The sequence below is a fragment of the Parus major genome, chromosome 4 (genome assembly GCF_001522545.3).
Source record: "Parus major isolate Abel chromosome 4, Parus_major1.1, whole genome shotgun sequence".
Classification (NCBI taxonomy): domain Eukaryota; kingdom Metazoa; phylum Chordata; class Aves; order Passeriformes; family Paridae; genus Parus; species Parus major.
Window position 1 is genome coordinate 34,210,100 of NC_031771.1, and position 21,609 is coordinate 34,231,708.

At 34.5% G+C, this 21,609-nt stretch overlaps 1 protein-coding gene across 5 annotated transcripts in view; it reads left to right on the forward strand.

The window, feature by feature from the left end:
• Positions 1-21,609, forward strand: part of WDR17 (WD repeat domain 17) — a 56,302-nt gene that overhangs the window by 22,396 nt on the left and 12,297 nt on the right. For all 5 annotated transcript variants that reach the window (XM_015624352.1, XM_015624353.3, XM_033513999.1 and 2 more), the window contains exons 5-21: positions 2,658-2,909; positions 3,638-3,760; positions 4,094-4,281; positions 5,555-5,723; positions 7,586-7,677; positions 10,224-10,306; positions 11,196-11,282; positions 11,997-12,161; positions 13,043-13,245; positions 13,387-13,536; positions 13,644-13,774; positions 15,206-15,331; positions 17,350-17,505; positions 17,769-17,833; positions 18,213-18,345; positions 19,559-19,650; positions 21,270-21,369. In XM_015624352.1, coding sequence (XP_015479838.1) covers positions 2,658-2,909; positions 3,638-3,760; positions 4,094-4,281; positions 5,555-5,723; positions 7,586-7,677; positions 10,224-10,306; positions 11,196-11,282; positions 11,997-12,161; positions 13,043-13,245; positions 13,387-13,536; positions 13,644-13,774; positions 15,206-15,331; positions 17,350-17,505; positions 17,769-17,833; positions 18,213-18,345; positions 19,559-19,650; positions 21,270-21,369 — 2,315 coding nt within the window. The remainder of the gene's footprint in view (positions 1-2,657; positions 2,910-3,637; positions 3,761-4,093; positions 4,282-5,554; positions 5,724-7,585; positions 7,678-10,223; positions 10,307-11,195; positions 11,283-11,996; positions 12,162-13,042; positions 13,246-13,386; positions 13,537-13,643; positions 13,775-15,205; positions 15,332-17,349; positions 17,506-17,768; positions 17,834-18,212; positions 18,346-19,558; positions 19,651-21,269; positions 21,370-21,609) is intronic.

Genomic DNA, 21,609 nt, shown 5'->3' on the forward strand with positions numbered 1-21,609 from the left:
ACTATATTTTCCTGCAAGTTTATTCTTCTGAATGGAAAGAATTTAGTCTTTTTTTTTAGCTTTCCTACTTTTGCATTTGTTCTGGAGACCTCTTTTTCATGTTCTATAATCCTCTGCAATTTTATAGGTAGAATCTCAAGTCACAATATTATCTTCATGGTTCTGTTCTGTCAAAGGATAGATGGGAAAATATTTACCTCTTTTTGTCTGAAATCCACTACACACATTTGTGCATACTTAATAAATAGTCTAGTTCTCTGCTAAGAAGGTGTCATGTTGATAAGCTCATTTGAACATAAAATTTCACTTGTTTTCATAGTTTTCTTCAAAGGCAGATATCTGTATTAGGTCGACTATTTAAATTTTTTCCTGACCACTTCTTCTTTCTTGAATAAAAATTGATTTTCAACTTAATGAGAAAAACTGTTCTTTAAATAATGTGCTAATTTTACATAGTTTCCATGTGCCATGTTGTTTCCGTGTTTGTTTCCTTCAGTTCACTCTACTAAGTTGTCACACAGGATGTCACAGAGAAGAGCTTCCCTTGCTTCTGTAGTGCTAGCTGAATTAGCACTGGCGTTGGGAAAAGGAAATAAATTTTAATATGATAATATCTAGGTATTTATCAGACTGAGACTTTTCATGAAGTCTGTCTAGAATAATTTGAATATGAAAACAGAAATAATAAGAAAAATATTTAAAATATCAAAATTATGTTCTGCAAATGAAAATATAATAAAGGCTAAAAAAATCTAGTCAGTGGCAGTTTTGTATGTACCACAGTTCAAGTTGCAGTAAAAAAATTGTTTAAGGAAAATTATCCATTACTTTTGGGAATAAAACTATTTTCATCGACTCAAAATTTAGATTAGATTATCACATGAATGCTGCCTTTCTCTATATTTAGTATACTTTTCTTTATTATTGTAATATTACACATCTTTATTAAAATCATTTTAAAATAAAAAAAAAAATGCAAGTTGTGTCCTGTTTTCAGCATAAGATTCTTCATTTCCAACAGAGAAATAAAATTTGAAAGTTTGTACGCAGCTGGGTAAAAATTTTCTGCATAAGTAGTAGACTACATAGTCGTTTTTTCAGTGTTGTTATCTACTTAGTTTTTTCTCCCATGGCTGTATTTTCTTTTTTATTTATTCTAGATTATGCATTAATGCATCAGATCATTTAGTGTAAAGAAAATATACACAAGAATATAAGATACATAGGAAATTTTTAGGGAGATTCAATGCAGTCATATAGAGCCAAATATTTTCCCTTGCATTTGTTCTCAAAATAAGCACAGCTTACTTATATGACCTGTGACTCAGTTGCATGATTCATACTATTCATGTCTTCTTTTAATGGAAAACAAAATTTAACAGTTGGGTTTTCATGAGGTTTGCCTGCCTTTTTCTTTTTTAAACACTAGTAAAACTGAATGGCTGCTAGATATATAAAGTCTTATACTCTCCCACCAGCTGGTTGGGGCTGAAGTGTTTGAATATGGATGGCTTCAGTCACATTTTGCATTTAGTCCTTGTCTAGCTAACTGAAAAATGACAGTTCTGCTTGCTTTTTTTTTCATTTCAGTGTTGATTTGCAGTAAAACAAAAAGTGAGCTGTGACGTAAGCAGGGGACATTGTTTAAAAAAGTGGGAGTTCTCAAGTTTTTGGCAAACTAAAGCAATTATCATAGTTCTGCTGTTATTTTCAATGCTTCAGAAGAGTGAAAAAAAAAAGGAATTGAAAAATTGGTTTATGCTGTTAATTGTTGTGCAGTCTTAAATTATTTCTCCCATTTCTGGCACCTGATTTTATAAAGTTGCCCTAGATGTAATGTGTATGAACCAGTACTAAAATTGAAAATTAGATAGAAGCTGAATAATGAAAGGTATCAATTCCTTATTTCTAGAAAAGCAGTAATTTTTTTAATTATTTTTTTTTATATCACTTCAAAAATAAAGATCTATTTCATTTTGAGTGTACACTGTCTTATAAAACTTAGATTCACCTCTGTAAAAAATAAAAAGTAGAAGATAAATATGATATTAAGAAAAATGTGGGTGCTGATAATATGGATCATGAAGTGAAATATGTCATTTTTTTTGTAGGTGTCAGACTAGATACTTCTTGGTCTATTTTGAGTACAGAATCTATAAGCACTTAGTAGTTGCAAACATGGTTTTAAAGAAGAAAAAAAGTCTAAAGGCAGTTGTTCATAAAAAGCCTTTACTGCCAACAGGGTTTTTCTGGTTCATACTGCCTTTATTTTGTGTGTATTTGTTGTGGTGTGCAGATTTACTTGCACTCAAATGACTTCTATTTTATGCTGTGCTGCAGACCTTTACTCACAAAAATTCTTAGAACAATGTACATGATCTGGCATACTTTCCTTTCCTATAAAATTATGTTTGTAAAGCAGACAGCCTGTTTCTGTTTCCTGCTATATTAAACATAAATTCGAATCTGATTGAAAAAGAAATACTCTAAGTCAAATATTGCAAAGATAGCTTCATTAATTTCACTGCTGCAAACAATAGAGCAGGCTAGTGAAAATTTCAGGGAGAGAGGAAAAAAATGTTTGCCAGCCTTGTAACTATTGAAAGGATATATCTGATTTATTTTTTAAATAGCTTGTTTTCTTCTGCATTTTAAAGGTTCTAAAAACCAGAAACATGTCTTAAGACCAGAGTCTCTTGAAGGAACAGATGAAGAGGACCCAGTTACAGCTCTGGAGTGGGACCCCTTGTCAACCGATTACCTTCTTGTTGCTAACTTACATAATGGCATTCGACTAGTTGACTCTGAATCTCTGTCCTGTATCACAACTTTTAGTTTTCCCAGTGCAGCAGCATCTGTTCAATGTTTAGCCTGGGTTTCTAGTGCACCTGGAATGTTTATAACTGGAGGTAAGGCTTTTATTTCCTGATTTATACAACGATAAATACAGCACTGAGTCTTCAAAATTGACACTCCAAGTTAGATTTTTCTGGTTTTATAATATTTTTACAAGTAGAAGCATACATTAATTGTACAAAAAAAAAGACAATAACAAAAAAATGGAAAATAATAAAACTACCCTGGGAAGTTTTTACATGTTTTAAAAATTTTTGCTACATAAATATATTACTTTGTACAATTTTTTTGTGCTAAATAATATTTTCCTCATGCACCCTTTAGCAAAAAAGAGATATTAATTCTTTTTGGAATAGGAATAAAAAGACATTGTACTAATTTATGCCACTTCAAAGATTAAAAAAATTAAAAGAAGAGAAGAATCTATTTCCTTCCTCTTTTCTACACCATAGACATTACAGCTCAGGTTGAACTAATGAATAAGGAAACTAAGACTGGCAAAATACCTTATAATGAGAGAGGTTCCATAGAATTACTCTGTGTTTAAATAGCTAATGCTAATAATGATTATTGTTAATAGTGATATGGCCACAGTAGTGAATGGAAAATAAATAGGATGCCATGGACGTTACACTAGATGATCTCCAGAGGTCCCCTCTATCCCTAACTATTCTGTAATTCTATGGAGTTGACAGTGCCTGCTTATAAAATTATTCTTAGGACTTGAAGTTTAATTCAAACCACATATCTCTGTGTCTTGTTTTAATTTTTTAAACCTCAGATTCTCAGGTTGGTGTGTTACGTGTTTGGAATGTTTCACGTACAACGCCTATAGACAATTTTAAATTGAAGCAAACTGGTTTCCATGGCTTGCATGTGCTAACTTCTCCTCCAAAGAAAAAGTGTAAGTGTAATTTTGATTGTTATTCATTGCAATGGTTGCAGCTTAAGAAAATCTTATTTATGAGTCTTGTTATGTCCAGATCAATCTCTGTAGGGTTGGTCAGCTATTTAGTTCTGAATTAAAGTGCCTTCTGCTGCTAGTGGATTAGACAAATACATAAAGGATCAAGTACTTTTTAAGGTCCTTCTTTAGTAGGCCAGGCTTCATAAGAAATTCTCCATTTCTTTTGATTTAAAACTCATTAGAATACAAAAATTTTACTCTTTAGAATTTTACTTATTATTGAAATAAGAAATAATCTTCTCTCTTTGTCTTTTGCTTTATATTGTTAAGCATGTTCATCACAGTATTCTACTAAAAATCACCATATATCTTCAACAAGTGAGGCTGTTCCTCCTCCAACTTTAACCCAAAACCAAGCATTTTCACTTCCTCCTGGTCATACCGTCTGTTGCTTCATGGATGGTGGAGTGGGGCTTTATGACATGGGAGCCAAAAAGTGGGATTTCCTTAGAGAGTTGGTATGGTTCATCTCTGTCTTTGAATAGAGAGTTTATTTGGCTAATGCTCATCTAACAGCAAAAAACTCTTAGAGAAAGAGAATGAAGTTTTTGTAGTACTGTAAAGCAGTTTCTATTGTTAAAGAGTCTAAATTTCTAGGGAACAAAATGACAGTTTTGAAGTTTAAAGCAATGTTTTATTGGAAATTACTGAATTTTGTTGAAAGTATCCTGATGGTTTGTTTTAAACCAGAAATAATGATTTAAGGACTTGTTTTTTGTTTGTTTATTTTGTTAATGGAAATTTTAGTTTGATGGCTTTCTCACGATTTTTTTCTAGTGGGCTTTCTATAATTCAGAATAAAAGTTTGAGTCAAATCAGAGAGCTATATGGTGAATGCACTCAGTTTAACATTACAAAGACTAAATTATTAAATTTTCTTTGAAGCTGAAATTCAGAAATGGATTTAACACAGATTACCTTCTTCTTCACTAGACTTTTGGTTATTGAGGTTCTTAAAGATATTTCTCTTTTCCTCTTTCCAAGTTCCCTTTTCACTGAAAAAAACCTCAAACAAACAAAATCCAAATAAGTGTATTTTCAGCTGTACTCCCACACACATTTGAATAGAGGCTGCTGGTTTGTTTTCTCTTTCCATTTTCATTAGATTTGGTCCTGTAAAGCAACTGGTGCTGGAAAAAATTCTTACATAATACCTGTGTTTCATATATTTGAGGACTTAAATTCTACAAATGCATGTCTTTGGAAACAACCGATTGATACTTGAAATCTCTAATGGATTCAAGTTTAAACTGTAATAGAGCTTAGTCTGTATCTAGAAACACAGACTATTCAGTGGGGTAGTAGACATCTTGTAGAACCTGTTTGACATAGAGAGCATTATTTTTTCAGTCATTTTACCAAAAGTGAAAAACTGTTTTTGCTTTAAAAAATTTAAATTTGGTGGGGTTTTTTGCTTAGTTTTTTTTAATTCAATTTTTTAGCAACATAGTCCCAACAGAAAATGCTAACAAGTCCCTGGCATTGCATACTCTGTGGTTTCAGGAAATAATTTTTCTGCTTTTAATAATAATCTATGAAAGAGCATGTTATAGTCCAGGTTATTTTTTGCCTTTTAATTTGACTGATAAGCCTAAATATAAAGGAGTTTTGGAACTCTTAATTGACCTGACATGTAAATTAAATACAATGTATTTTAGAGTTTGATCTAGAGTTTGACTTATGAAAAAATCAAATGTAATAAAAATGGATTAAATATTTGTTTCATTTAAGGGACATGTTGAGACCATCTTTGATTGCAAATTCAAACCTGATAACCCTGATCTTCTTGCTACAGCTTCATTTGATGGCACAATAAAAGTTTGGGACATAAATACTTTATCAGCGGTTTATACATCTCCTGGTAATGAGGGGGTTATTTATTCCATTTCTTGGGCTCCAGGTAAGAATATCCTGCTGTATGTCTAAATGTTCTTTGAATTAGCATTGACTGCAGAATTTGTGATATAAAAGTATTAGTTTTATAAGGTTTAAACAAAACTTAATTATCTGTGAAACCAGCAGAATTCAATGCTTCAGACCTTGCTGAAGCTTACCCTTCTGAGTAATGCTCCCAGTATTTCATTCTCAGAATGGAGGGAGGAAGATCTCTGGAACATTTCTAACATGTTACTATGCAGATGACATAATGTTGTGATTTGCATGAGAAGCAGTAGCTTGAAGGAATTCAGATTATATTTTGTGATTAAATAGTGGAACATGTGTATTTAGCTGTTTTTCTTCCTTCTTTGAATGGGAGTCTAATCACTGAAGAACTCTAACCTTATTAGAATAGGAGGTGTCTTTTCTGCAAAGCATTACTTTTTCTTAGACAAATCAGTGGAGGCACTGGGAAATTTTGTTTTCCAAACTGTTCTGTAACCCTCTTTGGTGTACCTAAAAATACACTTTTGATAGTTGTCAATAGTTGACAGTAGATTGTCTTCCTTTTTGTGTTTCATTTCTTTGGACAGCAGATGTATTTTTTAAAAAAATCTAAATAATTCATTTCTCTGTTCTCACCTGCACTTTTAAACCCTTAAGAAATAATAACTAACAGGAAAAAAAAAATTGTGGTGGGAAGCTTAATGTGGTCTGCATATGTGAAATAATTTTGCACTTTTTCCTTTCAGAGAGTCTCTTGCATCTTACACCTCTTCACAAATAATTTGTCTTGCTATATGGAAATACAGTGCTTATGCTTGTTTATTTAATTTTGAGGTTTAAATTTAATTTGTAGCTGTATCTCATGTTGAATGAATAGTTTGCTGCAGGAGGGGTGTGGGCTTGTTGCTTTTGCTTTTCTTTTCTTTTACAAAAAAGTAAATTGGAAGAACATGCTTCAACTTTGTTCCTTATGTCCCTCCTAGCCAGAACTTTTGGTGCTTCTTTCCCCTTACTCCCAGAGAGTTCTTATCTGCCTTGCACTTTGTTCCTGATATATAATCTAATGCATGCCACCATTTGTTTGGTCTCAGAAGACTTTTGAAAAGACTGATTACTCCTTTTTTCTTCCCCATCATTCTCCTACCTATTCCCATTTTATATATTTTCCTTGCTATATACTCTTCCTTCATAGATTGTCTTTTCTGCCTTTGAAGCTTGGAATAAAATAACAGTCAAAACTTTCCTATAAATCTGATATTTATGAAAAGCATAGCTATATTGGGATAGAGTCACTGTGGTGAGGAGAATTTGGTGGTTTTTGGATTAGACTTGAATTTTCAAGTTCTCACTGTGGAGTTTTGTACTTAGATTTTCCACCCTGAAGAGTGTAGTTACAGATTCAATTACATTATTGATGGTCTTAGGTGCAGCAGTGGTGAAAGATTAAGAAAACAAAATACTGTTAGATGTTCTCTCTCATTTTTATGATTTGTCTTTATACATAAGGAACTTTAAAGGAAAATGGTCTAGTTGCAACATTAAGGTTACCTGTCTTTCAGTTTGAGTCATATGCATCATGATCATTAACTTTTTTCACACAAGACTTTCAGAAGGTATTAAGATACTTTTTACAGCAATACAATTTTTATTTGACCATTCCTCAAAACAGGAATGTAGAAAAACAGGTCAGTCTTTCACTGAAATTGATGTTTGTGACTTAGTAACAAATGCTGGCCTTAAACTATGGAAAACTCATGTTCATGTACCATTGATGTCTTCTGTTCATATTACATTTTTTCAATTTAAAGTAGAACCACTGTCAAACAATATTATTATTTTAAAATTATCATAATAATTTAAAAACGTCTTTCTTTAAAGGAAATCTGAACTGCATTGCGGGTGGAACATCCAGAAATGGTGGCTTTATCTGGGATGTTCGAAAAGGCAAAATGATAACCAGATTCAGTGAGGTAAGATGAGATTACTTCTTTTTTTGTCTATATTAAGTGGAAGTTAGTCATTCCCTTTAGTGTCCATAAATAGAGATGGTCAAAGTACATGTGTTTTTAAAAGGTGCTGTAGTATAAAAATCTATGGTATTATGTGGGTGCCAGTTTACACATGTGGCAGAAGTATTTTTACTTCCCCTGGAAGACTGGATTTGTAATATGAGAGTGATGAAGCACCAGATGGACTCCATTATCTTAAAATTGGTCATGTAGGGACATATGGCAAAAGCATAGCTGATTCCTTCTTAATTGTGTAAATATATATGGACATACAGACTCAGCATCAAAATGAAAACTGTGTTCTGTATTTTCAAACATAAGGGCCAGAAAAAACTTTCAGTACCTGTATTCTAGATCAATAAAGCTCCATTTTGCAGCACACTAAGCAGTATGACTCATGTAATGGCTTGCCTTGTATTACCTGAAATTTGTCCAGGCATTTTTAAGTCCTAAAATAGTAGCATAATTTTTATTGGCAGAAGGAGTTGTGTAATATTATGCCGTAGTAGTTTACACTATTTTGTGTATTCCTAGTATATAGCTGTGATCTTCAGATTATACAGACATAATTATTTAAGTGTAGGATCTGCATCAATGTATAAGGGATGCTCTTTAAGAAGAGAGGTGGGGCAGTGAGAAGAGGCATGAGCAGAAAACAAATATACCTACCTTCAGGAGTTCTGGGTTTCCAATACTGATATTTGCATTTGTACTGCTAAATATCTTTTTTGTAAAACTGGTCCTGATACATGTCCCAATTAAGTTTTCTCATAGCACAATTTTTCATGCCTGCTAACTTCATTATTCCAAGTAACTAACCTTTATTCAGAATCACTGAATGATTAAGGTTGGAAGGCACCATAGGTAGTTATCTGGTCCAACCTCCCTGCTCAAGCAGGGTCATCCTAGAACACTAGGCAAAGGATTGCATCCAGATGGTTCTGGGATATCTCCAGAGAGGGAGAATCTCCATCAATCTGTTCCAGTGCTTGGTCACTTATACAATAGAGAAGTTCTTCCTCATGTTTGGGTGGAACTTCCTGTGCATCAGTTTCTGCCCATTTCCTCTTGTCCTTCTGCTCAGCACCACTGAGCAAAGCCATTCCCTTGCCACCCTCCCTTCAGATACTGACAGACATTGATGATCACCCCTCAGTTGTGACTTCTCAAGACTGAATAGGCCCAGCTCTCTCAGCCTTGTAAGAGAAAAAAATTTTGTTGCTCCCCTAATGGGCCCTCTCCACAAGCTCTCTTGTCCTGAGGAGCCCAGAACTGGACACAGCACTCCAGATGTGTCCTCAGTAAGGCTGAGTAGAGGGGCAGGATCACCTCCCTTGACCTGCTGGAATCCCCTTTCTAATGCACCCCAGGTCACCATTGGCCTCTTGGCCACAAGTCACATTCCTGACTCATGGACAGCTTGGTGTCTACCAGAACCCCCAGATCCTTCTCCACAGAGCTGCTTTCCTGCAGATCAGCCCCAGCCTGTCTGGTGCCTGTGGTTATTCCCTCCACAGGTACAGGACCCTTTGCAGTTGCCTTTGTTGAATTTTCTGTCTTTCCTAAACAGTGTGTAGCTTTTTGTGGCAACATTCCAGTCAAGTGAGCTACCCCACTATGTCTCTGTAATCACAGTGCGGTGATCTGTGACTGCACACAGATCTCTAGCTCATCCAGTTTGTTCCCCATACTGCATGTGTTGGGGTACAGGCACTTTATAGAAGTATTTGATTGTGTCCACATCCCAGTGGAGATGCAAAGGGATGTCCCATAGTCCTGCCTAGTGATTAAGTATTTGGATGCTTGTGCTTGCTCTAGGTACTGCCTCTTGAACCTCCTTATGCTTCTGGTGTGGTTTCTATTGTTCTGTCCTTCCCTACACATTCTATCTGGCAAGCCTGGCCCTGGCCTTTTTCCAAACTTGTTTAAAGCTCTCACAATGAGCCCTAAAATCTCCTGAACTAAGATCCTTTTTCTCCTTTGAGATAGTTTGTTGCCCACAGGCTTGGTGTTGTATAAACTGACCTGTGATCAAAACCTCCAAAATTGTGTGGGTAACACCAGTATAAAATCTAATTATTCATCTGCATGATCTTCCTGTTTCTTGCTACATCATTCCCTGAAATAGGCAGGACAGAAGAGAACACAACTTGTGCTTCACTTCCCTTGAGCAGGTCCCTCTGATTGTCCACACTATTCTTTATTTAAGCTTCAGGTTTATATAGTTATGGATTGCTTATTCTTCAGCTTGATCTGGTTTTGTCTCTTGGATCCTGGAGGATATAGAAGTTTTACTACCTATCTCCATAGTCCCAATGTTTTGGACTTGGATTCTCAAACATCCAGCTTATATTAGGTACTCATTATTATGTGGTTTTATACAGCATACTGTACTGTGAGAAAAGGGCTGAAGCCCATAGGAGAATAAAGTAAAAAAGATGAGTCAATAGATGAGAGAAAAAGGGGTGAATTATTTCTTATTGATAGGTATTTTGCATTTTTTGAAGCATGGAAAGAATGGAATCTTCTGCATTGCCTGGAGTCATAAAGATTCCAAAAGAATAGCAACCTGCAGCAGTGATGGATTTTGGTGAGTGTTATTGGAAGAAAAAAAATTGCTAAATACACTTCTCAAGTCCATAAATTTTGATAATATTCTCAGTAATTAATTTTAAAACTTTTCTTACTGGAAAAATTTATATTAGTCTTCTGTATTTGTTAGGGTATGTTTTTCATGATTTTAAGAAAAAAAATTAAGAAAATATTTTCAAAAGGAATAGTGTCTAAGACACACTGATAGTGAAACTAAATACTGATTTTTATTTGGACAAGAATATCCTTCTAGGTTTCTTATCTGTAGAAGACACTTTTCAAAAGCCATCCAACTTTATTTGTGTTAATTTTTAATATTTTTTTAGTTTGTTGTTTCAAGGACTAAAAAGTAGTATTTTAGAATAAAATAACTACAAGTGCACTATCACAGGAGTATAATACCTCATTTCTAAAAACTCATGAATGTCCATTGAAACCAATTTTGCATATATTGTGTTTCAGTACATTTTAAAAATCCTTCTTCATTTGTTACCTCTGCTACCTGTGTCATTCCAGCTCAAACATAATGGGCAGAAATTTTAGAAAACAATCAGCTTTTTTTAATTCATAAAGATCTAGTTGTACCTTAAAGCCATGACTACAGCTTTGATTCTGGGCCATGAGGATCCTTTCAAGAAAGATGTACCACGGTTAATATCTTTAAAGCCCCTCTGAAGAAACTTAGATTCTGAAGTCAAGTTAGATGTTGTACAGTCGACATGCAGTTAAATGTTGTAATTGAGGGGCTGATATTGTTTGTAGCTTTCTCCTGTTCTTTGTGTGTATCTTTTTGCTCTCTGGTTTATTTGCACAGAATAAAACTTAATTTTGGATAGCCTACCCAGAATGTATTTTTCTTTATAATATCACATTGTAATTGGTTTCAGTATTATTCGAACCATTGATGGCAATGTTCTTCACAAGTACAAACATCCAGCTGCAGTGTTTGGCTGCGATTGGAGTCAAAACAACAAGTAAGTAAAAATTAACCCAAAGAACTGACAATATTTACTATTTAAATTGATTACCAGCAAAGTAACACTAAGTTATCTAGAATGTGATATTTACTGTAAGAGAGTAAAACATTGAAATTTTCTGTTTCAAAGTAGGATATACTTACAGCAGCTCTCTCTTCCCAGTAGTATATTTCATTGACTGGCATGAATTTTCTTAACTTTTGAAGGAGGATCGTTTCATATTGATGAGAGAAAAAAAAATTATCTAGATGAATATATAATGGGGGGCGGGGGGGAACAGACATTCAATACCAGGAAAGAGGGGTTTAGATTGGTGTCCTTGTAATGACTGCTAAGATGAAGATGTAGCAGACAACTAAATACCTTGTGATTATATGTAAATCTTGTACATAATTCTTAATAATGACACAAGAGCTTTTTTTCCAAAAAAACATATAGTAATTCAGTTTCATAATAGCTGTGTAGTGGGTGCATAGTCAGATGAATTCAAATATATTCCCCATGGCAACTAATGGATTTTATCAGGTTTTTTCTGATTTGTTTTTTTTTTTTTTAATTGAATTATCAATAGCTACATCTTGAAGAGACGAAGGAGAAGCAGAAATTCACTATTTAAAAAATAATTGCAAATTGCACATCATTTTTTTTTTTAATATAAAAAAACATTTGTCATCTCTGTGACCAAGGATACTGCTGTTTTTTATTTTGCAGAGATATGATAGCTACTGGTTGTGAGGATAAAAATGTTCGTGTGTATTACTTGGCAACCAGCTCTGATCAACCACTGAAAGTTTTTACTGGGCATACTGCAAAGGTGTTTCATGTACGGTGGTCTCCTCTCAGAGAAGGAATCCTCTGCAGTGGCTCTGATGATGGGTGGGTATTTCTGAACTATTAGAAAACTTAAACCTCAAGCAGGACTATTGGACAAACATCTTTGCTTGTAATGGTGTTGTCAAGTATTTAATAATCTAAATCTCTGCCTTTTCAGATGCAGGTTTTAGCTTTGCTCGTAGCTTTACGTAGTATTTGGGCAGCAGGATCATCTAAAATTGTCACAACTGCTGTAGTAGTGCAAGTTTCCAAATGCTTTCCCCAAGAGTAGGGTCAGTGCCTGATACTGTTACTGCAAGAAATAGCACAAGGGGGATACCACATGTTCACATTACGTCTGAAGAAACAGGTGCAAGACCTGCTCTTATTTGATATTTTTCAAAAGTATGCTTAAGTGGAATCTGCAGAGAATTTTAATGAGTGTTGGGTATTTCTGTTTTTTGGTTTGATTCCATTGCTTTTGAGGGAGAGCACATCAGTCCGTGGTAAGTAGGAGGACGCATTTTATTATGATTCTAAGCTACTTCCCTGCAAATTATACAAGATATTTTTATAATGGATATTTTGTAAAGTTTGGAGTATTGGCTTCTATTGCTTTCCCACTAACATTCATTAGAGGTTTATGCTTGAAGCAAAATCTGTTAGTTCATAGTGTAGTGATTCATGACAGGACACAACTTGATAGCAACCTTCTTGACAATAAAATACATTGAACAGGACTGTCCCTTGAATTGAACCCTGAGGAGCATTGCTGGTTACCAGTTGCCACCCAGATTTACCCCTTTCACTACAACTCTTTGAGCCCTGATGTGATGCAAATAAATATTCTGATGAATTAGAAGCTTAAATTATTGCTAAAGGAGAGAGATAATTATATTTCAAAGGTGATCTGATGTAGATTGTTCCCTTTTGTCCTGTTTCAGTACCGTTCGGATATGGGATTATACAGAAGATGCTTGTATAAATGTTCTTAGTGGACATACAGCTCCAGTACGGGGACTGATGTGGAATCCTGAAATTCCTTACCTTCTAATATCTGGCAGTTGGGACTATACAATTCGAGTCTGGGACACAAGAGATGGAACATGTTTGGACACAGTTTATGATCATGGTGCAGATGTATATGGTAATATCTTTCAAATTCTGTTTTATTTTATTTCTGTATTGAAATGCATTCTAATATGTATTGACATATATAAAATAATTTAATAAAACAGGTTATTAGATAAACTTATTTGACTACATTTTTATATATTCCCTCTACTAGGATTAACATGTCATCCTAGTCGTCCATTTACCATGGCATCCTGCTCTCGTGATTCCACCGTGAGACTCTGGTCATTGACACCTCTTATAAACCCTCTACAAATAAATATCATAACAGACAGATGTTGGGATGATATTATTGGCAATACAGGTAAGAAAATTGTATAAAGCATTGTTTTAATTTTCTTTATGTTAATATTCCTATTCCTTTGGTGGTTGTTTATTTTAATTTCATATATAAATCTTTGTGTGTGTTAGATCGCGCTGTGGAGTCTGGAGCTCCTCCTTTGCTGTGTGGTAAAGTTTCCAGGGATATTAAACAAGAATTGGAAAAATTGTCAGGAAATCCTCAAGGAAAAAAACTAAGATGGTTTTCAGAATTTTTTTCAGTAAGTATTCTGCAAACTTAGGGATGATGTCAATGTGCATGGCTTTCTTTTCTGAAGTCAATCTCCAAAATAGAGATTTCTTTTTTCTCTACCAATTTTTTTCTCTTTCTTGAAGGGAACTTAGAAAATAGGGAGAAATCAGTTAATTTCTTAACAGGCTGGCATATAACAATGTCCGTGATTGAATTGTTTGTCAGTTGTGAAAAACAAATTTCATTATTTTAGCTTTGCAAAAAGCAGACCAGCTTTTTGCAAAGTTAAATTAATGAAATAGTTTCATTTTCTATGGGAAAGGTTAATTTGACAGCAATTTGCTACTGAAGAAAATGAAATTATGTGTTTAATCAAACTGCATTAGAGTTTTAAAATTTTTAATTAATCATTTAATTAAACAAAAGAATACCCTTATTACTGATAAAGTCTGAACTGCCCAAGTGTCTGTGCCCAAACTGCTCTTTATGTTTTAGGAAATGTAGATCCACTTGCCTCGTGCCTCAGTATCCATCTATCTCCTTTTCTCCATTGCACTGTAATATTTTCTATAAACTGCTGCAGCTTCTCAGTGGAAATTAGTTAAAAATGTGGGTTTCTGTGAGCTCTTACCTGCATAAGGAGCTGCACTTGAGGTAGAACAAGAACAAAGTGACTTGGAACTACAGATTCTACTACTACTGGAGCTTGTGTTTCCCTAGTAGAATTTTATGTTTTTTACCAGCTCGGAAATAATTTGACTTCAAAACTTGTAATGCTGTTGTTTTTTGAAAAACTTCTTTAGGTCAAAGGTTTAATGATTTTTTTTTAAGCTTTTGAATACTTGCTCTCTTCTAGATTTCATTCAGTGTTAAACTGTTGTCCTGTTTCTACAGAAGGGTTGATTCAAAGGCTAGACCAATGGAAATTCTTAAAATTGATTTTTAAAAAAATGTTTTGTGCATATACCATTATACTATGTGTGTCTATTTTAAGGTTTGATATTAAGACAGTAAACCAGGTTGTGGCAGTCAAGTCTTGAGGTTCTTTTCTACCTGGCCCATGCCTTTTCTGTATAGAAAGTGGTAAACAAGTGCTGGGCCAGCTCCTGCATGCCAGCAGGAGTATACCAGACTGTTGCTTTGTGCTGGCAGTAGACACAAGATAGCTTGTATTTCTTTGAGAGCAAAAGGAAAAACTCTAGTGGCAAGCCTTCAGCTATGTCCACACATAACCAAATAGGTTCATGCATCTCACTGTATCTTTACAGCCTTCAAGAAGACTGAAGGACTTATAGTATCTTGAACTAATTCCTGTTTCATAATAAAGGTTCTAATATTGAAATTCACTGAAATTGTATTTCTTGGAGTTGACTGAAAAATGTTTTCCAATGTCTTTATAAGTTCAGGTTTCTCTCTTGAACATAACTGTTATAAAACTCTTCTTCCCTAACAATTTTAGCCTCCAGGAGGCAGCAAAAATTTATGGGATTTGGTTGCTGTAATAAAAGGACAGGATGACAGTTTGCTTCCACAAAACTACTGCAAAGGAATTATGCATATGAAACACCTCATTAGATTTAGACTGGTAAGTGAAGCACAATGTGTGAAAATGGTTGTCAGTCTTAAAATGCTAGGCTACAGTTATTAACTAGAACAGCATTTTACGAAACAGTTAAAAGAAATTGTAAAGCAGCCGTCACTACAGTTTCAGCTATGAAGCAAGTTTGTCTTACCTATTACATACACTGTACTTTTATGTTCAGTAAAGTCAAATTATTTGTTTATATAAACATGAAGTGTGTAGCTATGTTCAGATGTACAGACAGGGGAATTCATGTCTGAAAATGGGGGGAGTCAGCAGAAATGTGTTCTTTAGCTCTCTGGAAGAAGGAATAGCAAGAACCTGTCATTAATACAGATATGCAGCCTAAGAGTGGCTTGGATAAGAATAGGAAATTCAAGTACTAGGCCATAAATTTATTAGTAGCTGCATTTATGAACATACGACCAAATACACAGTTTGTGTAGAATATGCAAATACTACATGTTTGTAGTACTAAAAAATCCCATACTCTAATGACTGGATTGAAAACAGAGAAAAGAAGATCTACTAGTATGGATCAGGGAATGCACTTGCCAGCCCCAGGGCTAATACTTGACAGGTATCACCTGTTGCTTGCTGTTACATGCTGGCTCTTCTGTAAAATCACAGGCTCTTTAAAAGTGTCCTACATCCCCTATGACTCTCAAGTGATTAAAGTTTATTTGTGTTGTTAACTGTAATAATAGCAGCTGTTCTGCTAATCCTGTGAAGCTCTGTTTGTGCATCCATGTGTCAAAAAAAACAGTTTTCTCAGCCCAGTAAGTCTGAGAAGACATTAAATCTTGCCTTGTCCAGTGCCAGCAGTCTGTTTATCCCTGCAACATGATTTTATGCATTTAAAACTCCGGTGACCTAGAGTAACTACAGTAATTGCTGGTTATTCTGTGGACCTGGTTTGAGCATTCACATTAATTAAAATAATTTTCCCCTTCTTGCTGACTCAGAATCATGTTTGAGAGCTTTAAGAGAAAGTATGGAGTAGGGTGATGCTGACTGCTTGTTATGGACTGCTAATACCTTAGGAAACTAAGTAATAGCACTGCAGCACCTACACATTTCAGGCTGAAATAAGGATGTAGAGCAACTCTGTTTTTTCTGTTTTTAGGAAGAGAAGAGATGCATGGGAGACTTTAGCATGAGAATAATAAAAAATGTAGAGGTGCTGAGGAAAAAAAATAATGTAGTATGTTTTTTACAAAACACAGATCCTTGGGAGCTGCCATTGGTCTTCATGGCAGTTTACTTTGGTGAAGAATGTTCAAAATTCATTCTTCATCTTCCATATATGGTACTGCAAAGTCATGAATATCCAAATGTTGTCATTGTGCATTGATGATAGAATTCAACTGAGAATTCTTGAAATAGGAATCTCCCATTGCTTTTTTTTTCCCCTGTACATATAATTCTGTTGCAGCTTTTTTCTCAAACTCTGCCAGACGAAGAAATTTTGTCTTATCTTCCCAACCAATATAAAAATTGCAGTAGTTGGGGATATAAATAATTTTTTGGCCATAAGGTTAATGGGGCGTGACAGATCAGACCACAGAGCCTGTTGTCTACCAGTTAAGCCTACTGTCTTTGTTATTTCTTTACGTGAACATCATTATAATGGCAATATGTACAATTTTCAGCTCTGTATGGTTTATGTTTACAAATATTTATTTTTTTTTAAAGTTTCAAAATATCAAGATTTTTATAAGGGACATCTGTGTAAATTACTATAATATATGAGAATACAAAAAAAATGTTATTATAGGAAGATAACCAAGGAAAATGTATATTTACAACAACAAAACACTAACACATTTACTTTAACAACATAAACATAGTTCACTGTAATCTCATTGAAATCTCTTTCAATTAGCCTTTTCTCTAAACAATGTTATTCTTAAATGATAACCTTTATATTCCACTGTAATATTTGCCAATAGTCCATTAAGAAAATTTGTTTTTATCACAGAAAACTTAATTTTTTTATTTTTTTTTTCTTTTTCTCTCAGTCCAAGGCACAAGAACTGACAACAGTAAAGATGTCTAAGTTTGGAGGTGGTATTGGTGCACCAAGCAAAGAGGAAAGACTCAAAGAAGCTGCAGAAATACATTTAAGATTAGGACAAATTCAGCGATATTGTGAACTAATGGTAGAACTTGGAGAGGTAAAATATTAGAACACTATTGAAGAATAAAAATATATTACAGTTTCTGAAAACCAGCTACCCTAGCAAAGATGGGGAGACAATGAATGGGTCACAAGTCCCCCAAAGAGTAATCTTGTTCCACTTATTAACATATGCATAACTCATTCCTTATTTAACTCTTGACAAATTTATTTTTTATGGAAGAAAAGTTACACTAGTTTAAAATATGTCTGTTTCTCAAACAGAAATTATCAAGTTAAATGTATTTCTGCTTTCTTTAGTGGGACAAAGCTCTCTCAGTTGCACCTGGTGTATCAATGAAATATTGGAGGAAGTTAATGCAAAGGTAAGTTAATTAAAATATGGTGAATTGTAGCTTCAGTCCATGAAAGGACACAGACAAGTGGGAAGGATGGATACTATTACCAGATATGCTTAGTTTTTGTTACAGCATTTTAGTGATGTTACTTTTTGTTCAGTAAGCTTTGGGATGGAAGTGTGGAGAATTTCAACAATACCTTTGTGTACAAGAATCAAAGCGTTGACCATAAATTGCAACTTTGTAAACTCTTTAGTACAGTATTCACTGTTTGTAAGTCTGGAAAGCAGATGGGTTTCAGCGAACTTTTTTTGGCTTCATCTAACACCTACACCATATAGATAAGTTTGGTGATTGTTCATATATGCAGATCTTTCTTGTTTATTTATTCATTTTTTTTAATTAGGAGAGCTGATCAGTTAATTCAGGAAGAAAATGATGATGTCATCCCATACTGTATAGCTATTGGAGATGTGAAGAAACTGGTTTCTTTCTTTACTTCAAGAGGTCAGCTTAAAGAGGCTCTACTTGTTGCACAGGTATTACTACATATATAACAGTGTGGGAGATGTATTTAGCTCTTAGCTTGTAACTCAGAATATGACATGCATATTTAAAAGGCTAGCTCTTTTCACTTTAGGAAAACAGCTGGATAATGATGCCCAAGTCTTTACCTCCATGTTGTATTGATACCTCAATTTTTTTTATAGATTTAAAACCTGATTCTTCTAAACTGCAACCAAATCACCATAATGAAAACTGATGTGTTCCATTTCACTTGAAATGGTACCTGATTTTCAACAGACAATATTGTCCTTAACATCAAATTAGTGTAGGATTTGATTTCTCTTGAATTTCTACTGAGAAATCACCTGTAGGTATTAGGTAAATAACTGAATAATGTACAGAATGTAACTTGACACATGCTCAGATTTAACAAGCTAAAATGTTTGAACTTTAATGCAAATTAAAGCTTCAGAAAGATCTTAATTTTTCATATAAGAGAAGTATTGCAGAGATATTACAATTCATAGAATAGCCTTTGTTTCAAAGGCTTTAATAAGATTATAATGACCAACAAAATGCCAGAATTTACCTTCCATTGTAACTGAGCCCTGAGGTTTAATGGTGTTATCCCAGCTACATCTTAAAGCATGTGAAAGAATTTCTAAAGATCACAGAATCAATTAGGTTGGAAAATACCTCTGAGATCACAGAGTCCAACCCTTGACCAGCCACCACTTTCATTGAAATCAACTGATTTAATTTCAACCCACACTGATCTCTTTGTATTCAATGTTAGAAATAAATTATTGCCAGATACAAAGAAAAGTTCACCTTAAGCCACTATATTCCAAATCTTTCCAGATTTACTGGTATACCTGCTGAGAAGTATCTATGGACTTCATCCTTCCCTCAGAGTTCCTTGGGTTGTAAAAATCAAGACTGTAGCCTTCACCATCCATTATATCCAAATGCTGAAAATTCCTGCACAAATGCATAGGAAGGAAGAAGTCTCTTGCTTTGGTAGAATTCCTGTATGGCTAAATAAAATCTAGGCTAGGATTTAGCTATGAATAAGTTCATTAGTTTAAACTAATTCTTTAATGTTTAAACATTTTCTTTGTTATAACTGTTATAACTTTAGAAAGTTTTTTATAGGTCTTAGATTATTTTTGATTATTTGAAAAAATTAATTCTATATTCAGTTTGAATTCTGCATTCATTAATCTATATTTTATTCACTTCCAGGCAGCTTGTGAAGGAAATATACAGATGTTACCACTCTCCACAACAAGCGGAACTTCAAATGTTGGTGGGAACAATACAGATGATTATAATGAGTAAGTTGTTCTAGTTTATAACTATAAACCTCATCTTACTGCAGAGTGTAAAGTCATTAAGGGAGATAAAGCATAGTGGTTTAATTTGGAATCAGCAATACAGAGTTCAACAAAATATTACATCTTCTAGTACTTAGTAGAGGTACTAACTACCTTATGCTACACTAATTTCCCTATTGTGCCTCCTGGCACAAAATGGTTTTTCACATGTAAGTTTCATAATTATAAATGTCCATTTCACCTGCTTGATATTTAAGATGCATTCCTGTGTACTAAAATATATAGGATAGTAACTGAGGACTTTTGGTGAGTAAGATTTAGCATTAACAAGTATTTGTGATCCCTTATTATTACATATAATCTCTTCCTGAACCTTTGCTGTTTGTTATCAGTGAAGGTTCTGATAATGTAAAATAAAAATCAAACTGAGAGAGTGGCTTTAGATATTAGGAAAAAAAATCTTTCACTGTCACACTTTCACCACTGTGAAAGTGGTGAGGCACTGGAACAGGTTGCACAGAGAAGCTGAGGGTGCTCCAACCCTGGAAGTGTTTAGGGTCAGGTTGGATGGGGCTCTGAGTAACCCAGTCTAGGGGAAGGCATCCCTGCCCTTAGCAAAGGGCTTGGAACAGAATGATCTTTAAGGTTCCTTAGAACATAAGGTGTTTTATGATTCTATGATTCTCATTGTCCATGCCCATTTAAAAAAACCCCAAATATGCACCTCTTCTTGTCTAGAACAACACTCAAAAACTTGAATTACATTATCAAGTTAGGGGTGTAGTAACAAAATCATTTTGAGGGTGTGTTGTTACTTCTTTTACATGAGCAGTTTTTGAGCAATTAGAGAAATACTGGTGCAGAGTTTACAGGTACAGATTGGATAACCAAATATTTGATTTTTCTTCTGTCAATCTGAAGAGACATTTCCTACTGATGTAAACTTTGGGAGACTGACCCACCTCAGTGTAGCACACTGGGCCCAGATGGTCTGGCCGTGTGCTACCTCAGAGATAATCAGAGCAAGGTCTGAGGGTGGCAGCAATAAAGAGGGATGGGCACGATTGCATGACCTGAAAATAAAGAACTTTAATAAGCAAAACAACTAACACATAAACTGTGCACAGTAAGGGGATGCAAACAAAAGGCCATGGTCCAGGGTGGGAAACAGATAAACTAGGTTAGGGGTGGAGTGTGAGGGTAAGGGACCAATAAAAACAGGAGATTAGGAATATGTAAAATAATGCACCAAATTTTAACCAATGATAACAGAGAAGCTATAGAACTTTCTAGTATTATTTACATATCACTTTTCTGGGGGCATTGTGGGTCAGCTTTTGCTCACCCTAACTGTGAGAGGTTTCTTTTTTCCCTCAGGGCCTGGGGCAAAGTCCATTGCCACCCTCCTGCCCTGATGTACTCCAATACCTCAGTATGCACCAACATAAGTAGTGGATGAAGCTCAGATTGCATTTTTCAAGCTAGTAATGTCATTATCTGTGAGCAAAATATAGCAACTTTTAGGGTACAGAAGCAAATGTGATGAATTTTACATAAATTAAGACACAAGGCACTCCAACCTAAAAGTGACTTTGCAGAATGCATTTTTTGTTTTTCAGTCTCCTGCAGAAGGTCAGTAAAGAACTGGCAGATTGGTATTTCCAGGATGGCCGTGCAGTGCTTGCAGCATGTTGTCATCTAGCTGTTGAAAATATAGAGGTAATTTTTAATTTTCTTTAACAATGAAAAAGGAAACATTGACTTCCTTTTTACATCTCCACACGTTTTGAAATTTATGTATCGCATTCTAAAATGGTATTTGGCATTTGATTTTTTATATTTATGCAGAGTTAGTTATAGTATTAAAGTTAGTAGCGAAACTCCCTTGATTCTATTGAATTCAAGGCTTCTGTAGGCTTCTCTCATGCACAGAAGGTAGCAAATAGCTGCTGAATTTTA